This window comes from Sarcophilus harrisii, chromosome 5, assembly GCF_902635505.1.
Source record: "Sarcophilus harrisii chromosome 5, mSarHar1.11, whole genome shotgun sequence".
NCBI classification, from domain to species: domain Eukaryota; kingdom Metazoa; phylum Chordata; class Mammalia; order Dasyuromorphia; family Dasyuridae; genus Sarcophilus; species Sarcophilus harrisii.
The window spans coordinates 147,522,175-147,545,902 of NC_045430.1; the positions used below are offsets into that span (position 1 = coordinate 147,522,175).

At 32.4% G+C, this 23,728-nt stretch overlaps 1 protein-coding gene across 4 annotated transcripts in view; it reads right to left on the minus strand.

The window, feature by feature from the left end:
• Positions 1-23,728, minus strand: part of RELN (reelin) — a 515,944-nt gene that overhangs the window by 246,022 nt on the left and 246,194 nt on the right. For all 4 annotated transcript variants that reach the window (XM_031938705.1, XM_031938703.1, XM_031938706.1 and 1 more), the window contains exon 9: positions 2,071-2,167. In XM_031938705.1, coding sequence (XP_031794565.1) covers positions 2,071-2,167 — 97 coding nt within the window. The remainder of the gene's footprint in view (positions 1-2,070; positions 2,168-23,728) is intronic.

Sequence of the window (23,728 nt, forward strand, 5' to 3'; positions counted from 1 at the left end):
TAGCTTCTTTTTTGTTTAAAGTATCAAAATTGCAATTATACAGGTTAAAAATTAAACTGTTCATTTATAATTCTTTATCTAAACCAATTTTTAAACACTGTATAATTTATATTGTTTCTGTTACAAGCCAGGACTTTTTTCTACATAATAAAATATTTTTTGGATATTTTATTCTCCTAACATAGTAATCTGCCATACTGAAAATTATGATCCTAGTCAAGATTAAAAGTGGTGTTAAAATGCAAACTATGCTTTTGGCTTGCTATAAATCAGCCATGAAAAAGACTAGAGCAGACTCATATTTTTTACTCTTCAATGAAGCATATACATTGGTAAAAGTGTCACTGATAGTTATAGATGGTTTATCTTACATTTATTAGAATCAAATGATGCTTTGTTATGTATTTTCTATCATCCAAAAGAAATTAAAACAGATAAAAGGGATACTTTCATTTAAAGTAAATAAAATATTTGTCTAGTTCAGACAAAGAGCACAATAAGTTTGTTTTAATAAATACTGCAGTTCAAAGTATGATGTAGAAACCCAAAATTCTATTCAGCTAAAGCAGATAATTTTGAATATTGTAATTAATAGTAAAGGTACAGTACAATGGAAAGAAAAGTATTTTGTTTTCTATTTAACACCATAATCATAAGCATAACATTTCAACCAAGATTTTTATCCAGAGACATAATTTGCCTAAATTATAACATTAAGAAAGAAAAATAATTTGTGATATGGCAATTATTTGCTTGATTGTGTTTTTAGATTGACATTTTTCCAATTAAAAACATATGTAGAAATAAGTAATTAGCACATACACATTTTTCTTCTACATACTAGAAACAAGAAAGAATAACAAAGTTAACACTATAATATATTTATTTAGTCAGAGTGTCAAAGCTCAGCTTGTACTAGGAGTACATTAATTCTTATTTTATCCTGTCATAGAAGGAAATATAATATTAAAACCTATGAATTACATTCACCCTTCTTTTGCTCTTGGCTAGAATAAAGATTGGTGAAAATCCATTGGATGGAAATGCCACTGGAAACTTTGGACAAATTTGTTTGCTGCTAAAGACTAGTAGCTTATATTAAGAACCTGATATTTATTCTGCCTTGATGGCATAAATCACAGTTCTTTCAACATGGCAACTGTGGTAAAGTAAATGTTGTATTATTAATGGAATCCATCACAAAATGGATAAGAAATGTTTTGCCTGCATTTTGCTGGTTAGAAGTGGAATAATGGCAAAAAAATGAGATTTTAAGAAATTCTTTGACATCCTCTTTGAATTTTAATTGTACTTTTTATTCTTTAAAACATGCAGCAAAAAAATCAAACCAATCATACCCCATCTGAAATCTTATGTGCTATTTAATTCTGCCAGATACATTTTAATAGGAAAGAACCACTTTTCTATCCCTAAAGTATCTTACTCATTTCTTGTTAAAAAGCATTTGAAAAAATGGAAAAAAAATTAATATTTCATTTAGTTGCTGTGGACCCAGTGGCTGCTATCAAAGAATGATAGTCCATAAGGGACTTTAGGAGGTTATCCAGTTATACTCAAGGCCCACAGGCAGAACTGTACCCATTTAGACAGATGGGTAACTATCTCATTTTATAGTGGATTTTCAGTGCCTTATCCTCCAAATGTAAGTCATATTCTGCCATTACAGCTGTCTAATGGTAAGAGATAGAATACAAAATCACTTTCCTACTTTCTGATCAATTGTTTCAGTCTGAATTCCAGAATTAAAGAAAGACATAAAAAAGATTTTGCATGGCTCTACATAAATCAGCACAACTGTAAATACTTAGATTTAAGTCTTACTGAAAATAGTATCCAGAATGGGAGGTAACAGGAGGTAATACAAATAATTTTACACTCTTCAAGTTAAAAAGGTAAATATATAAAATAATCTATGAGCATATGACCATCACACAAAGCACATTTTTAAAGTTACAAAGAATAAACTTAGTCATATGAAAAGAAAACTGGGAATTGGAAGAATTGTATGTCGTGTTAGTATGCATGCAGATACTTGAAGTTATAACAAACCTAATTTTCTCTAGCTGAATCCAATCTGCAGTGTTATTCTTGGTATAGGACACAACGATGCTGGGGTCTGAATAACTAAAGCGGCACGAACCTGACCCTGTGAAGAGTAATAGATGTTAGAGTTAGAAACTAATGAGATGATATGTCATCTTTTCCTATCAATATTTTTGATGGATAGATTTCATCTCATTTTTTTTTGTCTTTTAATTGCTTTGGGGTTTATATTGAAATTGTCTGTGACTAGTTAAAGACAAACAGAAATTTTTGTCTTTACTAATAAGGAGGGATTTAAAAAGCAATAAACTGTAGATAGTTAATTTCATAGATTTCCCAGTGGAGACTCAATTGTTTTTCCTCCTTCACCATGCAAAATAAAATCAGCATATTATTTTCTGCTGGAGAACAAAATCTAACTATTGGAAAATAATCAATATTAATAATTCCAATAAATTTATTTCATATCATAATGGTTTCACCAAATGATACATATATTTTTATATGGCATTCAACTTAAGAAGAGATGCAATATTGTTTACTATCAAAAGAATAATACTCATTTGGAGAAATAAACAAGGGAGTTTTAGGCACATCTCCAATGTTTGATGAAGAATTTTTGATAAAACATATAAATATGAAAGTAAAAGTAGATTCTGTTTCATGACAAGACTGCTTCTACCACATTTTCAATCAGTTCATGTAATAAAGCATAATAATTGCAAAGATCAATTTAGAATTCCCCAACATGCATGGAAAATGAATGATAGCAAAGACTTTGTCAGTGGTTTATTTTAACTGTCATGGCAAGGATTTCTTTGCACTATATTAAAAACAAATGAAGCAAAACCAGCAAAATAATACAATTTATGTTTGATTTTCATCCATCTGCTGGACTAGCTGATATTGCTGTGAATGGCATCTGTTGACAGTTTTTACATTTGTAGGGCTCAGGGGTTCCAAATTTTAATCATACTCATTTATTTTATGTTTGTGGAACTCAGTTCAAAATCAGCTAGTCAACAATCACCAAAACTGGCATCTTGATAGAAAGCCAAACAGCAACATTCTCTTTTCTATTACCAAAGGCTGGGATGTTTGTGTGTTAAATTCGAGAGGGAAGAATTATATTCAAAGGATAATTATTTAGCAATGTTGCTCTAAATGAAGCCCACTTTGGACAGTTTTAATTATTTGTTAAATTCTACCTTTTATGATCCACTACATAAAACAAATACCAAGATGTTCTGGTGAAAATATAAGATATACAATGCAACAGAAACAAAATAGAATTATAGAACCAAAGGATCAGTAGGAAATTCTGAGGTAACCTAATCTAATTCAGAACTCATTAAGGAATCCCTTCAACAAAATTACTGGCATATTGTCATCCAGACTCTTAAACACTTCCATTAAAGACACACCCATTTTGAAGTAGTCCATTATATTTTGGGGGAGTTGTAATGCCAATGAATTTATTTTTTCACATTGGTATTAAATTAGTCACTCTGCAAATTTCATTCATTTACCAGTCAACCTAAGAGACCAGGTAAAAGAACTCCAATCCCTCATCCAATAGTTGATATCCATCACGTGCTCCCTAAATCATTTCTTTTCAAGATGAAACATCTTTAGTTCCTTTAACCATCCCCATATGTCACTATTTCCAAAATCCTAAGTGCTCTCAGCTATCATCATCTAGCTTTTCAACATCCTTCCTAAAATTTGGTACACAGAACTGAACCTAATACTTTAACTGAGGTATGAAAAGGGTTCAGAATTCTGAGGGTTTATCACTTCGTTCTGGATCCTAAGACTCTTTGAATTCAGTCTATGGAGGTGTTCTCCTTCCCCTCTTTTTTGGTACTAGCAGATGATTTGTTCACTTCAAAGAAGAAAATATGACACTTTCTTTGGGGCACATTCCTCCCAATTCCTACTTTACTGGTAGATTGGGTTCTAGAGCAAACAAAGGGACTAGAGTTCTAATACTGTTACTAGAAAATAAAAAAAAAATTCCAGATCTCTATTAACCTTAGTCAACTTTAATTAGCCTTTGAACAAAGATACTTTCTAAGATGGTAGAGTAACATCAGGTGGTATAAAACATCCTTCCCTCAAACCTGGGATATACTTTATCATAAATCCATATGGAATATAAGGAAAGAACAGGCTTAAATGATAGTGAGGTACCCATGTGCAAAGAAGATGACGAATGGTAACCATCTCTAGGGTGGGAGAGAGGAAGGGAAGGAAAATAAGGGAAAATTTTTACATCATAACTTTATTATATATTTAAAAGGCATAGCAAGTTATACATAATGGATTTGCAGTTTCATATTCATTCATTTTATTTTTACTATATTGTGTTATAAAAATGCTCATTTTATTACATAAATTTAAAAAAAAGAAAAAAAAAGAGAATGAGAAGATTAAAATAAAGAGAGAGAAGTTTTAGGTAAGACAAAAGAGCATCCAGAGTTAAGCCCTTAAAAATTCCTTTAAGAATATAAGGGAATTTCACTTCCTACCTCATTTTTATATAATCACTTGGTGTTAATGTAATAATTATCATATTTGCTTAAATTTAAAATGTATAAATTAAAATGGTTTATAACCTTGGATCTCCTCATGAAGTATGGACTTCTTGGATAGAGTCAAGGGGGAAAAAGGAATGCTACTGACTGAGATGTGTCTTTGTATAAAAATACAAGTGGTAAACAAGTTTTTTTTTTTTTTCCCAAGAGGACTTCAAAATTCCAATTATAGCTTTGGAACTAAGCCTCTGCAAAGGAATCATTTTTGGAGAGAGCAGTGTTTCTCCTTTCTGTCCCTACCTTCACATGCAGCACTCACCATGTCATCAGAAGACCAGACCAGTAGCAGACAATACCTCCAGCTAAGATAAGACTAACTGAACCAATAGGAAACTACTCAGCCAGTCATCAGAAGAGTGGCACGTTGAGGACAATCTGATGGAGAAATTCAGTTCCTAGAGGAAGAAGGCATATGATTCCTTGTGCTGGAAGAGTTTTAACTATGGATTCAAGAATAATGAACTCTAGTCTGTAAAGTGTCAGGAGTTGTAAGTTCCACTTTGCTCCAAGTAGATGCCTCATGTGTCCTCCAAGACCCAGTCCTTGCTCCTCTGCTCTCTTTCCCATCTTCTCTCTTTTCTATTTTTTCTCTTCTCCTTTCTTTCTCTTCTTCCAATTCCCATTTTGTCTTTTCCTTTCCTTTCTTCTTTTAATCTCTTATAGCCAATCCATTAGCAATTTAATGAAAATGATTGTTATATCTATCAATATAATTGTCTTTTTCTCCGAGATTTTTTTTTTCATTTTAGAAGGCAGTATGGTACAATGAAAAAAACACTGAATCTAGAACAAGAGAATCTGTGATCTTCTTTTTCTTCTTCTTTTTTTTTTTAACTACCTGTGTAACTCTAAATAAATCAATTAACTCTACATCTCTTTTACTCATCTGCAAAATGAAAGGGAGTAAATATTCCATAAAGCACTTTCCAACTCTAATTCTGTAGTAATATTATCACCATATCTCAAACTAAATTTCTTAATTTATTTACAAAACCTACTAGTCTTTACTTTCTTGCTTCTATTGACAGTACTACCAGATTTCCATTCCTCTAGTCTTACTCTAAATCACTAGTAAATCTGAGACTAGAATTAAACTCAGTTCTCAGCAGTTCTCTGAATCTTATCTATGACAAATCATTTTTGTCACCTTTCCAATTTAAATTTCAATATTAAAACACAAACTTGTTTTCCCATTTCTTTAATGATGTATCATTTAATTACTTATCCATATTTACTTGGGATACATATTTTACTACTGGAACGAACTTGAGATTTTTAAGATCTTAAATTCCTTGAGTTTGGGGTCTATGTCCATTTTTAATTTTGTGTTCCCAATTCTAAGCACAATTCTTTGCTAAAGAGATTTTTTTTAAAAAATTCAGTTGAAATGAAGTATAATATTGACTGCTAGGCAGCTTTTAACTAAGAGATGACTTCATATTTTGCAAAGTGTCTCAAAATATAGCTGAAACTCAAAATAGTCCTTTTTGATGCATGTTATTATTATTCACACTTTAAAATGGGATAAAGCATGAATACAGAAAATTTTAAGAACCTGCCCTGGGTAACTTAATATTTCTGAAACACAACTATTACTAAGATCTTATTTGTCACATAAAAATGATAAATGGGAAAATTGATCAGAACAACTTATGAAAATATGAGAAATTAAAAGTAAAAACATTTAAAAGCATATTCTTTAATTTTTTCCCTTCTTCAAGTAAAAAAGACATGTAGAGGGCAGGAACTCTGAAAAGGTATACTTGAATCAAGGACAGCAGGGTGCTTATAGTTTAGCCGTACTCAGTGTGAGATAATGATTCTCTAAACATATACTTAATATGATATGGTGATGTAATGGCACATGCTCGGTGTGCTGTAGTGATGAATGGTACTGAGATATTGAACGGAGTCTCAGACACAGAAAGACTCTCAGCCACAAACACAGAAGAGTCTCAGTCACAGACACAGATTCGGGACTCCCTCTTTGACCAGCCTTGTGGCAACCCTCTTGCCTTCATCACTTCTCCACCTAAAGACCAAGGCCTGTCTAGAGATGCCCCAGAAAGCTAGCCCGGACATTACAAAGACACAGGAAAAATGGCATAGGATGAAAAATTCTATTTTTATCAAGAGAGGTTCACAGCACTGTGATTTTAATGTATAATGGGTCTGTTGTTTCAATGGTGAGAAAAATCCCTCTACTGATAACTAAGATATGTAACAGAAAAATCAGAGAATATTGTAAAGCTTAGTGATATTAAACATTTTGCCCATAATCAAATAGTCAAGTCATCAGGCACTTCTTAAGCACTCTCCTCCCGCTACTACAGGCCAGGCATAGCACTAAGTGCTGTAAATACAAAGCAAGCAAGCAAGCAAGCAAGCAAGAAACAACAAACAACAACAAAACCCAAACCAAATTTTAAAAAATGCTTCTAAATAGGGCAGCCACGATTGGGACTCGGGCCTTCCTCTCTCTAATTCTAGCACTTCATCTACTTTACCACACTTGCACTCAATATTCTTTTAATTCATTATAACCAGATACTGCCATAATGTTCAGAAATACTGCTATAATGTTTGACTCTTCATGGCCAATTCATCTAATGTGCTTTGTGGAGAACCCCAAGTACAACTTTGTTACCAGTCGGATAATAAACATCCATACCCAAGAATATCAACTCCAATGAGCCTTTTTCCAGTCAAGGCATTGTTCCAATATCCCAACTAACTTTTAGTTAAGAGCAACCTAACTTTGTGTTTGTACTGACCCAAGCGCTGTAGGTGGAGTATGCTTGAATTAAGAAGTTCTTGAAGGTAATCTTCATACTAATTGTTTCCTTCTGGCAACAGGACACAGAAACACATTATCCACCACTGTGTTACAGAGTAGAAGTCAATACAGCTAACTATGCCAGATTTACTGTTTCCCATATTCTTCCCATATATTCATTCAATATATTTTGGGAAAATTAATTTCCGATATAAATATGCTTTCCTACCTAATGTATGACAGTTATGATACCATTACATGGTTACTTCACTGCCAATGGAGACTTCTTTAAGTAAAATACATTTTTTTCTCTTGCTGGGGCAGGCAATGAATAATTTAAAGATGGATTGCCAATAACTAGGGGAAAGAACTAGGAAACATTCAATCTTCTATCCTGTGCCCAACTGCATCTCACTCACCTCTTTCTTCTCTTTACACTGGTTTCCTTTTTACTTTCCCTGGGGAGAAAGCTAAAGGACTATCAGATCCCAAGTGCATCTCTAAATATATGGAAGCACTAACAACAAGCAAAAGCAGTCAATAGCAGCTCCCTAAGCCCACTTTTCCTAGAAGTAAAGATGTTTGAAGAACTAAACCTAGCACTTAAGAAAAGAAAGAAAATCCTAAATACATGCATCATGCCTTGATCATTTGCAAACCAGTGCCTATGTTCTTGTTCAGAAAAACAGACTCATTAAAATATCCATAATGTAATTCTTCATTTTAAATAGTATTCTCCCTACTTTCTTCTTACCTTCCCACCTTCAGATTGGAAGAATTAGCAAAGGAAGAGATATATTATACGAACTCTATATTCCAAACAACTTTAATACAGATAAATTCTGTCACTCTTTTATCCTTAATTGGAACATATCAAAGACTAATGACAATTCAATTAAGTTAAACTCAATAAGTATTTATTAAGTACCTAATGTCTGCAAAACACTATATGAGGTGAGGGGAGACAGAAAATTTAGGTAATTTTCACCTCTTCTGATGGAATTGACAATCCATTTTAAGGGTGTTTGGGGGTTAGTTGCAAGCCAGAATCCAGGGTTCCCTAATCCTTTTAATATTTTGAAGTTTGGAGTCAAAATAGGAAGGAAAATTATTAAGTAAAAATGATAAATTTTCTTTCCTTCTATTTGTCACAGAAAAGACACAATACTAAGCCAGATGAATTATTTTACTTATTAAGAAAGTCTCAAAATAATAGCACACCCTAATTAAAATATGTAATTTGAAATATCACAGCCATATACAACAGCAATAAGCCATGTATGATTAAATTTCTTAATATAATGTCCTGTCCTATTAACTGATTACCAACTGAATTAAAAAAATCCCTTCAGACATAATTTTGTATGGTGTCCATTGAAAAATTCACACACAACACACAGAAAGCAAATTTTCTTCTTCACTCTGGGACTTTATGCTGTCTCTTTGGTTAAGTCACTTTATTTATTATCCCATGTAAAGTCTTAAAGTAAATTAACAACTACTCTAAGTTATGTTCATGTTTCACAAACTGCTTTGCAGTTTGTCATATAGACTACATTAAAATATCTTTCCCAAATTGCTATGTGATAATTCACTTTTAAAATTTCTAGTTAGATATATCACAAAGTGTGACTTAAAAATCTAATCTTAAATAGATTACATTAAATTTCTGTGATATAGAACTCTTCATAGATAATAGGTAAATATTAGCACTGCTACTAATTTAAAACATTTTTACTCCAATTTCCTGTGACAGGGGTATGATACCTTACATAGCATTTATTTAATTTGTCAAAATTATTCATCCTGGAAAAAGTACTGACTAGCTAGCCAGGTAATAAAAATAATAATTTATTATTAAGTTTTTATTATTTTTCTAAGGATAAGTTATCTTAAAGTACTTCATGGTTCCCCCTTTTCTCTATAGCAGCCTGGTTTTGGTTTATGTTATTACTAGTTGATAGTTCTAACTATCTATGGATATTTCAACTATCTATGCTTTGTCACCAAAGGCAATTGATAGTTTAACATATATACTTACTGAAATTCAAGCCATTTTAACATTAACAGTTTGGACTGGTTATAAAGCCTACAGTAAATAGATGATCTAAGAAATCAGAATAGTCATAATATCACATGTGCTTTGAATATAGACATTAAAATATCACAGAGATTTATTTCATAGATGTCAGTTTCACATGTAAAGATACACATTTACAAGTTTGTAAAGAATTTAGAAATGGTGATCCGATTGTAAAAAATTTCAGATACTTAAAGTACTAGATCAATCATTTTAAAAAATGAAAACCTTTTCTAGTCTGAACTGAACATTTAAAAAGTATTTATTAGAAAGGCAGACAAAATTGTCAAATAAAATTACAAGTAAGTGAAACAAAGTAATAATGTACCAAGGAGAACTTTTCTAGCAACCTGGGTATGTCTTTCTTAATCTACTTCCAGTCACCATCTTCAAAAGAGAACGAACAAAATGCTAATCCTACTAATTTTCTTTTTCTACATTTATTTTGTTTTAAAATTACAATTACTACTACTAAGTGGAATGTATCTTGTTCTATATTATAGATAGATAAAGATTAAATTTTGTCTAGGATTTTTTAAAAGTATTTTCTCTTTTTAAAAAATTGTACAGATTTTTTTGAAAAGTCCATTAAAATAGCTGTACTCTGGACCAAATAATATGCTGAGCATTTCCTAAAGTAGGACAATTTCAATTATATGAAAAATGTTATCCTAATATGTTGCACACAGGATTAAGTTTAAGGTTTTATTGTAATCCACATTTAATATCTGAAACAACTAATTCTATAATGGTTTGTGAATCTGCTTTCTAAATATGTTCTACAAAGAAATCATTAATATTTACTGTCCTAAAACAAGACCTTAGCATTATTTCAAAAGATTGTTAACCATGGGTTTGTCCTTCTATAAACGCAGAAATGCAGAAGTTCAAGGTAACCTTGTATGAGCTATTAAACCACAGAAATCTCTTTGCTAAACTCTATTAAAATGACTACTTGAATGTATTAACTTTTAATCCTAGTTCTAAGTGAACAGGTGTTCCTTGTGTAATTCAGTAAAAACCATAGATTCTCTCTAATCTTTCTACTTTTTGTATGTGAAATATAATAAGATAATCAATGAATTAGTCAAACATGACAATCGTCCTAGAGCTACTTATAACATAGGTCAGAGTAGGAAAAGAACTGAGGTCATCTAGTTCAACCACTTGATCACAAACAAATCTGTTCATAAATTCCCTGGTTAGAGGTCATTCAATTTTTTCCTAAATACCTATTTCAATAGGAAATTGATTATATGGTGAAATAGCTGATTTCAATTTAGAGTAAGTATCATGGTTTGGAGGTTTTTTCCTCATGTTCTCAAGAAATTTATCTCCCTATAAATTATATTTGTTAATTCAGGCAGATTACTTATTTTTAAATACATTTTATTGATTATTTTTGTTTTTTTACATTACCAAATTTCCTCCTTCCCTCTCCCAGAGAGAGAGAAAGAGTCATCCATTAAAAGAGAGAAGAAAGAAAAAAAAACAGTTTTGTAAAACTACATAATATTGAAAAAGTGAAGAGTGTGGGGCTTGGAGTTAGAAAGACTTGTTTCCCTGAGTTCAAGTTCAGTCTCATATACTCACTAGCTGTGTGACCCTGAGCAAATCATTTAACCCTGTTTGCCTTAGTTTCTTCATTTGTAACATGAGCTGGAGAAGAAAAAGACAAAACACCTTTGTATCTTGGCCAAGAAAACCCCAAATGGGGTCATAGAGAGTGAGACACAACTGAAAAACAACAATAAATCTTTACTGTTTCATATCCATTATTCTTGATCTCTACAAAAAAAGGGCACAGGAATACTTTTAATGCCTCTTCCATTTACCACTTCTTTGAATTTTTGACAATCACTATGTCTTCTTGTTTTTCTTCTCCAGGCAAAACACTCCTAATTCGTTCAAATGATCCCCATGTGACTATTTTGGAGATCCTTACTGTTATGGTTACCCTTCATTGAGTATTTAGCTTAAAAGTGTCCTTCAAATACAGAACCGAAAACAATACTCTAGGTGTTTGAGAAAGTACATTGTTTGTATTATTTTTTCTAGTTTTCCACATCTTATTTTTTGTAATACAGTCTGATGTTTAAATGAGTTAGCTCTTTGGTAATCGCCTTACACTGTTGACTCTTATTTGACTTTGAATGATAGTAGCTAGCCCTTATAGAATGGTTTTAAGCTTTGCAAAGTGCTTTACACTATCTCATTTCATCCTGACTATACTTGGGAGGTAAGTGCTATTATGTCTCCATTTTGTAGATGAGGAAACTAAGATAGGCAGAAAGAAATGTTTTTCTTAGGTGTTTTCTGAGTCCAGGTCTGGAACTCTACTGTACCACCTAGCTGCCTCATTTTTAAGTCACTTAAAATTTGTCTAGTCATATCTTATCCAGATTGTACTTGCACTATTGATATTTTTTGAAAGCTAGGTTCTCTGTTTTACCTTTCCCTCTTCCCCTACAAAATTTAACCTTCTTACATCTGTCCATAGTTCTTACCTGTCAAGATCTTTTTCAAACTCCATTCTCTACCAGGAAATTAGATATTTTCCCCCAGATTTGTGTCATTTTCTAACTTAACAAATACAACTGTGTTGAAGACTGAGAACTATACAATGCTAGTTGATGTGATTCCTTCAGTCGGTTATGACATCAAATAACCACACAACGGCAAATTTATTCATATTCTCCACAAGAATATTGTGAGTCTGACAAATGCTTGGCTGAAATACAGATGGACTACATACATAGCATTCTCCTGATTCATGAGTCTATAGAAAAAAATAACATTAATTTGAGGTCTGTTCTTAGAAAACTGATGATTGCTCTCCTTTCCTCAGGCTTACATGTGCCTTATTCCAGCTCTGTTAGCTTTCTAATACTGCTGGGAGAAAGCCAGCCCATCTTTTCCCAAAGGATCTCTAGGTCTTCAGGAACTACAAGAATATCTTGATTTTTATTTAATGGGACTTAGGCAAGAGAGCACTGAATAAATTTAAGTATGCTCATATTAAAAAAAGTTTCAGCAACCATCACAGTCTACAGACTTTCTTGAGAAATCATGTGTTTTAGATAAATGATAGATACTGTATGCAATATTTCTCTGTTATTTCTCTGTTATCTTTTATCAGTATATAGAATACTTTCTTCCTTGCCAGAGTTCCCACAGAGAAATCTGAATTTCAACTATTTAAAGTCAACTTAGGCAAAAAAGTTAATCTATTAAAATTAAATGGCCCAAATAAAAGAGCCCTATATGCAGCAAAACACTGATAACAGCACAACACAGTAGCGGAGAAGAAGTGAAAATAAATTACATGTTCATAGATTAGGGAATGACTAAAAAGTTGTGATATGTGAATTTAATGGCCTATTACTATATTAGAATGATAAATATTAAAATATGAATATATGCTGTAATGAGAAATGAGGAATATGATAACAAATAGAAACAGAGGAAGAATTAGATGAAGTTAAAACAATATACACAATGACTACAACAAAATAAATGGAAAGAACAATAAAATAATTGAAAGTGAATGCTACAAAGTTTCAATGTTCATTCTTGGTCCCATAAAAAAAATATGAGAAAGCATATCTTTTACACTTTTTTTGCATAGCTGAGGTTCTATGAGTATGGAATGTTCCATTTAATATTATACTTTTTCAATACATTAGCTAGTTTTATTGATACATCCTTTTACACCCTTTTAAATTTTTATTAAATGGGATCACTCAAGAGAGGTAGGAGAGGATGTATTGAGAAATCTAGATGATAAAATAACAAAGATATCGTTTGTTTTTTCCCTCCCTCTCTCCTTTACTTCCTTCCCTTCTTTTCTTCCATTCCTCCCTTCTTCCCTCTCTTCTCCCTTCTTTCCTTTCTTTCCTTCCATTGTTCTCTCCTTTTTCCCCTCTCTCTATTTAAAGATTATAGATAAGAAAGCTGGTGCAGTGAATAATAGTGTCCAGGCTTGGAGTCAGGAAGACCTGACTTTGAATATAGCCTCAGACATTTACTAGTTATATGACCTTGGGCAAGTCACTTAACCCTGCTTGCCTTAGGTTCTTCATCTGTAAAATAAGCTGGAGAAGGAAATGGCAATCCACTCTGGTATCTTTGCCAAGTAAATCTCAAATGAGGACACAGTTTGGACATGCCTGAAAATGACTAAACAACAAATATAAGAAATTATAATTCTATCCAGAGTTAATATTCCTTTTTCTTTGCTCTTCCTTTTCTAAGTGACATTATTAATTCCTAGGAAAATTACAAGTTTTCCATAATCATGCCTTGGGTCATGTTATTTTAAATGTTTTAAACACTCTCTTTTCTTTTCTTCCTTTCCCACAGAATCTTGACCTTTAATATTATACTCAAATCTCTCCTCTTCCTTGAAGCTTTCCTAGGTTCTCCAGCCAGTTATAATCTCTCTATTTTCCAATTTACTTTTTATTAGCTAAACTATTCTACTGTTTCCTCAGTGATTAGTAATCACATGCTATCTTATTGCAGCTTTTCTGTTTTTGTTATTATTACTTAGCTTTTAATGTGTTTATGTTGCCTTTTCTCATCAAAATTATAATCTACTTGAGGGCAAGGATTGTGTCTTACATGTAACTTTTTGTAGAACTTGCTAGATAAGTGTGATCAGTGACTGTTTTCAGGATATTAAATATCACAATATAAAAAGTAGGATTTTTTTATGTTTGGAAATACCATATTTCTTTTTTCTTTGCTGTTAAAGACTTCTTAAAAGAAGGATAAGAAGCTTAACCAGGAATCAAATTAAAAGAATTAAATGGACAGAAGAAATCCTTGTCACTTAGGTCAGATCCAGGGAAGCAGGATCACAGCAGTTCTGCCAGTATTAGCTGCGAAAAGTATTTGCATATCTGTTCTTGTACTTTTGGCACCTTTTTCTGATGCCAAAAAAAGATACAAGTATAAATTGCTACAATTAGATGTGTTAAGACATGACAACTAGAATTTTTCTCTATGAGTCGCTTTAATTAACTGCAACATGCAAATACCTTAATACCCATCTTTTCTGTCAGGATTAATTCCTAGTTAATGATTCACAACAGTGTGCCCCTATTTTCATTATCATTGCTCTTCTAGAATTTCTCAATTCCCCTTTTTATCAACAGATAAAATACTCTGTCAATTAATATGTGGTAAAGGAATGAAAACAATTTTAATATTAGGAAAATTTTGAAAAAACCTCAGGGATGCTTAAAAATACCAAGAGAATAATGAACATTGTTTTGCATAAATTACTATCCATTGTTTGTTAAATGAAAGCATGCAAGATAATTGGCCTTGCTCAGTGCTTACAGATATATACAATGATTCCTATACAATGTGCCTTCTAATAAAATAGGTGAAGTCATAAGGAGAATATGGACAAAACTTTACAAGTAGAGAAAATGCCTGTGAAACTCCATTCAGGGTAGAGTGACCTAAGAAAATAATATTAAATTTCATTAGCACAATGTCACATGACACATAATGTCAATTTACCATTGAAAGAAACTATAGAGATGGACTATCAGTGCAACCTGAACAGAATACGAAAAATAGCCCAGAGAGGTGAAATGACTTTTTGAGAATTAATATTTTTCAATGGACAAAATTTAATTTTCTCTCCTTCCTCCTGCCTTCACAACTGACTTTCTAAAGGCGACACATGTAGTATGTGGCAGGGTATGGAATACAAGTTTAATATTCTTTCCATTATGCCACACTTTCTTCTTTGACTCCAAATAATAGCAAGAACAACCAACATCATCATTTCCATTACTTGGACATATCATTGATCCATCACAACTTAAGAATTTGTTATAATAAATAGTCACACATGACAAGCTTATGTATCGAAAAGCTTTCAAAAAACAAAGGCCTAATAGATGAATAAAAATCTTTTGGGAAAATGAGATCCATATTATTCTCATCATCTTATCTGCCACTGAAGTGGATGAGCCTGGAGAAGAAAGGAATTAATACTATTTATTTTTATTGGATTACAAAAGTAGTTATTTTATCCACATGCTCACAGAACATATCCACAGAAAATATAGAATACAATCATAGTAGGTTAGAGTCTTGTCCCAGGAATATGACCTTGGTCATAGTACTTCACCATTTAAAACCTTTATTTCTTCATTTGTAATATGAGGTTGAACTAATTGCTTCTGAGATCCCTTCTACCTCTAAATCTATGATCTTGTGATCCTAATATAAGGATTAATTTTGTAATAATAATAAATTGAATAATAATAATAAAACATACATGTTACTATATAATTAATTATTCATTTGCCATTTTCATTCTACTGTTTTCATGTTGATGAAATTTAAATTGCAAGTTCCTAGGAGACATGTTTCATTTTAATTCATTTTGAACACTGCCTAACATAATATTGTAAATCACTTGTTGATTAACAAAAACTTTTTGACAATAAGACAACAAGTAGAAATTTAATATTTGTACTTTCAAGATGAATTTCATGCTTTTCTTCAACTATCAAAACCTTTTTGTTGGAATTGAATCACAATTACTTTATAAAATTGAATTAGGAGAAAAATCACTTAAAAGAGTTTGTTTATTTAAGTCAAGAATGTCTTGCTGATTTGTGCAATATATAGGAGATGAACCTGAGTGGCATCTACTTTGATCCTTATGAACCTCAGGAGTTCAAGCAGGAAGGCCTATTATGCCAATGACTCCTTAATTGAAATACCTCTAAGCAGACTCCATCATGACAATCCTTTAGAGTTATTATGGTGCATAAAGTCAAGAATCCACACACAAATGAATGCTTCCTAAATATGTGGTAATCAAATGAATTCAAGATTAAGTATACTGAAAATCTGCTCATTGGATAATTATGCAGTTGAATATTTAACCATAATATCCATTATGGAATTCAATGAAAATAAATGCATTAGACCAGAAGTTTCTCAATGCACACAAACAGAATTTTCCCCTCCCTAAAATTTTACATGTGAAGAAAGAAATAAGTTGAAGACATTTTAGTGAACATGAAATCAAAGGTATGAATCTGAAACTAACAAATAAAATGTGTACTGAGAATTTAATATTTACTTCTTCTTCCTGTCCACTAAAATAATCATATCCTATGATTGCAGAACTAGAAAAGCTCTTTAAAATTAATCCAGTTTCTTCTTTTTTTCAGATAAAGAAACTGAGTCCCACAAAGACTATGTTCAATGTACCATGGGATTGTTATTATTCAAATATCTGCTTCTGATCCTCTCTATTAATAATGGGAAATAATTAAGGAATGAAATCTAAAAGTTTTATAGAAATGAATGCTTTATTTTTACCTTGATTTGAAGGTATCCTTTTGTACTAAGCACAGGCCTCTTTTCAACAAACTGGAGCAGAAACAATCCAAGGAGATATTTCCCTCCCGGGGGTTCACAAGTATTCAAGTGTTGCCTGAAGGAAGCTCCTTCTTCAAAGCTATCTTTCAAAAATAACTCCCCTTTCTCCCTCTCCCCCTAATCTACCCCCAAGAGTCTCTGAAGAAGGAAGAAATTGATCAGGTAGAATTTGTAGAAAGGGGAAAACATGCGTGGAAATCATGTCCCTAGATATAATAGAGGAGCCAATAACTACCTAAGACTCAGAGAGAGCCTGGAAAAAGCCCTGCTGGGAATTCTAGGATCATAAGCATTCCTTCTATCATCAGTCAACTCTTAGACCTCAGAGACACAGACAGTGTTCGAAGTACAAGAAAAGACAAACAGAATATGATATATAAAGATCATAAACTTAGAAGATGCAGGCTATCAGCCAACTTAGAACTTCCATTTACTATAGTTTCAAAATTCTCAGAGGATTCAAAGATCCTTCCATATTTTCAAGGTCTTTAAATGGGGGGCAAAGTATTTAACTTAAGGTGGTAGGAAATGGGAGAAGAGAAGGTAGAAGTAGGAAAGGGATTAGAGAATGCTCTTGAGAAATTAAAAAAAAAAAACAAAGCTTGTCTACTTTAATGGAATATTATGTGCTCCTTCAGAAGATGGAGGACTGAATTGTTCTTATGCTAATCTTCAATAAAGAGCTGGGCAAGACAGCCTAAAAGTATTGGTATAGAAGACAGATATGACAATTATAAAAATTTTTGGCACAGATCTATTATTTCATTGGCATGGAGAATTCTTGATGAGGAAAGCCCTCACCAAGGTATATAAGAATCTGCTCTGTAACATTGTATGAGGGGTTGAGACTGAGTTACTGAGAAGTTGAGAGATTTTCCTAGGAGCACATAATTTGTATGTTTCAGAGGCAGGACTTAAATTCAGGTCTTTCTTACTTCAAGGCTAATTCCCTAGTCAGCCATATTATGTTTTAATATGTGCAGTGAAGAGGCAGTATAGAGTGACCATAAGGAAATCACTTAATCTCATCAAGCCTCAGTTTTCTTATCTATAAAATGGGGGAATAATAATATTTTTAAACATCTGCCTCAAAGGGCTGTTGTAAGGATTAAAGTGAGATAACACATGCAAAACATGTAAACCTTAGAGCACTATATTGTCAGTTATTAAGTAGGAATACATTAATTGTAATCCTCACTATTTTATTAACTAACAGAAAGCTGGGCTTGATATTTCATTAGAATGATTCTAGTTCAATATGCTACACAGTGGATGCATTGCACTCTATGTAGTGGCTGTAAACTTTTTGAAGACATGGACTCAATTTTTTTTTTTTTTTTTTTTTTTTTTTTGGTCTTTGATTTTTCAGCACCATGGATAGTATCTCACACATAGTAGGCACCTGATAAATATTTGTTGATCTTAATGTGATTGTTATTTTATTAGATATTTCAAAGATATCTTAAGCTCAATATGTCCAAACTAGAAAGGCATTATCTTTCCCACTAAACACTCTCCTCTTCAAAACGTCATTCTTTTTGTCGTGTGGCACTCCTCTTCCCAGATCTCAGGTTCATAACCTTGCCTTTTTCCTGGACTCTCTACTCTGCCTAACCACTATCCAATCCACTGATAGATTTTGCTATTTTTCCTCACAATACCCTTTTGCATTCAAACATCTCCTTTTGTTCTACTCACATAGTTACTTTCAGTTCAGGTCCCCATCATTTCTCCCCTAGACTATTCCCACAGCTCTGATTCAAAGTCACTTCCCCCCTGCCACCCCAGTCTATCCTACATACTGATTCCAAGGTAATTTTCTTAATTAAGCATTGCTCTAACCATGTTCCTGTCTTACTGAAACAACTTCAGTATCTTACCTTTTGTCTCTAGATTAAAACATAAACTGCTATGTTTAGCTTTCAGAGCCTTGCCCATCCTCCTTCCAGCCTAGCTCCAAAGCCAGCTCTGAGACAGCTAAATTGGCCTTTTCTGTTCTTCACGCATGACCCTTCCTTTCTCATTTCTATAGCTTTGCACTGGAATGAATGGCTGGGACATAACTTCCTCCTTAACTTTGGCCTCATAAGGTCTGTCTTTTCACTATGAGTGCAGTTTTGCCACCATCTTCTTCATGAAGCCTTTCCTGAACCCCCAAATGATAGGGCCTTTTCTACCAAATTATGTTGGGCTAATTATTCGTCTCACCTATAAGCTGACTTTCTAATAGGGGAGATTTTATATACATATGTATACACACACATATATATATATATATATATATATGTACAAAAATCCATGTATGTATACATTTAGGTATAAGTAAAATGCATATGTATAAACATATTTTTGATGTGGATGCACACATATGCATATACACATACAATACAGGTGCATATTATTTCTTCCATTAGAATATAAATGCATTGCACAGAGAGGTTTGATTCTTTACCCTTCTAATGCTATACCTAATAATGACTGTCATGTGCTAATTAAAAAATATTTATTGATTATATCATTAATGGCTAGGTAGCATAAAGGCTAGATTGCTGGACTTGAAGTCAGAAAGATTAATCTTCCTGAGATCAAATCTGGCCTCAGCTACTTACTAGCTTTGTGACCTTAGGGGCAAGTCACTTATCCCTGTTTGTTCCAGTTTTTTCATCTGTAAAATGAGCTGGAGAAGGAAGTGTCAAATCACACAAATATCTTTGCAAGAAAACTCTAAATGGGGTCATTAAGTGTTGAGCATGATTTAACTGACTGAAAAATAACAAATTATTAATGTGATTTGTTTTCTTTGAATGACTGACATTATTTCCCTCTTCTTGCTCTTTTCTCAAGATTGCATCAAAACAGACAATTTTAGACCTGAGTTATAGAGAAAAAAGATGAGTTAGTGAATCAGTAAATGTAGATTCTTTTTCCTGCTTTGCTATCAAATAATAACATGATTCGAAGCAAATTTACTTATGTATAAAGTGGTAGAGGAAGAAGGAAGGCTGGATTAGATTGCTAATTAATATAATGGCCATCTAATTAGGTGCCTAACAGTTTCACAGTCCAAGAGATAGCAAAGAAGTCCAAGAGAATTTGTCCCAAAGGCTTCTCTTACTCATACACTGATTGTAAAGTTCCTTTCCATTCTCAGTCTCATGATTATATGATCCTATGAGTAGAATTCCCTAGGAATTATCTATGAATTCATAGATGGGGCATAATCTGTTCCAGGGAATTAGCTCCTTATTTTGATAGCAGCAATTTGTATATGAATTGAATAGATTTGGGGATGTTTCTCTGAATGAATTCTCTTGTGTTTGGTGGCAAATACTCTCCAAAAAGAGAGGAATGTGTCAAATAGGAAATTCTGTCATTAGTACCATATCAGATCATATATAGAGGCAAACAAAGATAGATGTTATTTTTAACAGCAGAATTCCCTCCAAACTCACCTCCTAGCAGCTCTGTGATAAACAGGTCTTAGTATTTACTTAGCCTCTTTCAAAAGCTATTAACATTTCCTTTTATTCTTTGTGGGTAAAATCATTTTGAAGGTGCAAATACTATAGTTTCAGTATATGACTGCTTCACCCCCATATGCAAAAATGGTCAGTCACAGAGCACACAGAGATACCATGTTGTTCTTTGTTGAAATGCAGAGAATATAACTACAAGGCAGCAATTTGAGTTCATGGGTGAGAAATGGGGGGAAAAATTGGTTACTGAATCATGATAATGCCTTGTGGCAGCATGGCTTTGCAGTTTCAGGTTGCCTCTCAGTCCCATGTGACAAGTGGGGAAATCTAGCTGAAAGGAGCCCAAAGATACCACACTTTAATGAAGAATAACTTCATTTCACCTGAGAGAAAATCTGAAGATGATTCTTTCATTTATCAATAGCAAATGAATTCAACTTTAGAGTAGGCTATAAAATATGATCAGAATACTTGAAACAAATCACTGTTACCTTAATAAGAATTGGCCATTTAAAGGAGGCAATATAAGCACAGTTTTTCATTAGTCCAAATTATCAATCAAAATACCAATTTGTAACATTTGCATATGGCAATTTGCTGTTTATGCCTTACAGCAATACATAATTCCTATCGGGGGGAAAAGTCCATTGGGAATATTTGGCAAATTCATAACTAAAGAAAAAGAATTATAGGTAATGTTTTTACAAAAGAGGATCATTGTACAATAATGAAACCTCAGTTTCAACCTTTCATTATAAATTGATTTCAAGGGTTTAAAGAATTCAAATGGAGCAGAACTGCAAAAACCATAAAATAACATCTCTATACCAAAACATACTTCCATTTTCATTTTAAAGTAACATCGTATGTGCTATAAATTCCAGTTTTCCAAGGCAATTACTATTCATCCTATTTTTTTTTAAAGCAAGGCAGCAGTAGTGAGGTTATTTTCACATTTGTTGGCTTTCTTAAGATAAGAAGCTATAAAATGTTTAGCATTTATAAATTTTTTTCATTGTACATTATTTACAGAAGGATATAGACAAGAGCTGGATAGCAAAAGGCAATGAGATGGCTCATTGGTTATAGTGCTAGATCTATAGTTATCAAGACCTGAATTTAATTTGACCATACCCATTTACTAGCTATATAAGCCTGGTGAAGTCACTTAACCTCTGTCTGACTCAAGTTCTTCATATGTAAATACGGATTATAATAATACCTACCTCTCAGAGTAGGTGTGAGGCCAAAATGAGATAATATTTGTAAAATTCTCTGCAAACGTTAAGGTGCTATAGAAATGCTAATTATTATTACTATTAGAAGTATAAGATCACAAATAGGTTGACACATGTATCATTAAAGGGAGTCACTACATTGGTAAAATCATAAATCTAGAAAAAATTGCTTAGTGACATTTAATTTGATAACTCTGTAAACATCTCTTCTCACAGTTAGGTCTTAGATATTTGACATTTGAATCATGCATACATGAATAGTCATTTTATGTTTAATTCTGTGTCATTCAGGTGCTTACCTAGCAAAAAACAAATCAAGTTTACATCATTGGATTTGTGACAAATTGTACCTTGAGGATTTAAAATAAACCACTATGGTCATGCTCCCCATCCTTCCCATTTACTTGCTAGTCCTTAAAAACCTCTAAAATTATTTTTCAAAAAGCAAAGAATTCTATTCCACATCCATTTTCACTTCCAGTAATAGACAACTTTCCCCTTATTCAGAGAGCAGCTTTTCTTCAACATGTGTATCTTTCAAACTATGTTCCCAATTTCCTTGGAATTTTTGACTTTTGAGTGATTTACTAATGATTAACTTATGGTGCAGTATGTCCATCAGTTTGTGCTCATCAAAATGAAAATGTATAATATTTAATTCTATAAAATTTCTTCCTTATCATCAATCCAAATAGCAGGATTTGAGCTCTCTTTACCAAGCATCTAAAATTTTGTCCATTCTCTCCTTAAAATTTTTTTTTCTGTTTTGTCATTTATGATACTAAACTTTTGTGGTATATGACAAACATGAAAATATGTTTTAAAGGATTGCATATATTTAATCTATCAGATTGTTGTCTTGGCAAGGGAGAAGAATTTGGAACACAAAGTCTTACAAAAATGAATACTGAAAACTATTTATACATGTATTTGGGGAAAATACTACTGAGAAAAATAAATAAACTTTTGTGGTCCTCCTTTCTCCATCCCCACCTTAGATGACTGTTCTTTTACCTTGTTCATATAAAAATTCCCTTATTTTCAGTCTTCATTCCTCTGCTTTTTATATTCTTTTTTCCCCTCTCTCATTGCTTCAACCATCATTTTCTCTTAAATGAACTCATTAAAATAAAGCTTCCTAATTCCAAATCCAGTACTCTTTCCACTGAGTCACCCAGCTGCCCCATATTTGAATACCAACAATAAAAATATTACTGAATATAATGAGCCTTTAAAAATTCAGCATCTTTCACTAAAATTTAAATTTGATGACTTATTGCACCAAAGAGATTCTCTTATCTTCAAGGCTGTTTTAGTGGAGTTAATATGTCTAACAAAGATTTAAAAAAAACCTTTCTTTAGCTAGCAGACCCGAGGTGATTCCATGGCAATTCACAAAATCATTTACTAAAGCATGGTAGAATTATATTTTGCAGCCATAGAAGATATTTCTACTCACATCATAGATTACAGACTTAACATATGGATAAAACAAGATCCCATTCAATCCAAGTCCCTCATTTTAAAGAATAGAAACTCAGGCCCTGAGAAGTTAAGTGATCTGTCCAATGTCATTACAAATACTAAGTTCAAGAGATGAAATTTGAACTCAAGTTCTCCAACTCCAAAGCAAGGTAGTTTTACACTATCTCCTACCTTAAAATAGAGAATTACAAAATGATAACATGTTCTTTTCTCTTTTACAAGTAATCCTTAAAGCAAGAGAATAATGGTTTTACTTTAAGATGCAGTAATAAATACTCAATTTTAAATTGTTGCATTCTTTTATTTATAAAACACAGATTTAAGACTAAAAAGGACCTTAACAGTTATCAACATCTTTTTTTTCCAGAAGAAAAAAGAAAGTTTCCTCATAGAGGAAACTTATTTGCCCAAAGTCACACAGGCCACTTGGTTCTAAAATCAACATCTTTTCTGATAAACCACTCAGATTTAATAACTCAATAGTTATCTTTTAGTATCATTGGGAGCAATAATTACTTTGTGTTAATATATCTCTTTGAAGATCATAAGATCTAGATTTAAAGGAATTTTACTTTGATATATTTTATGTTCAA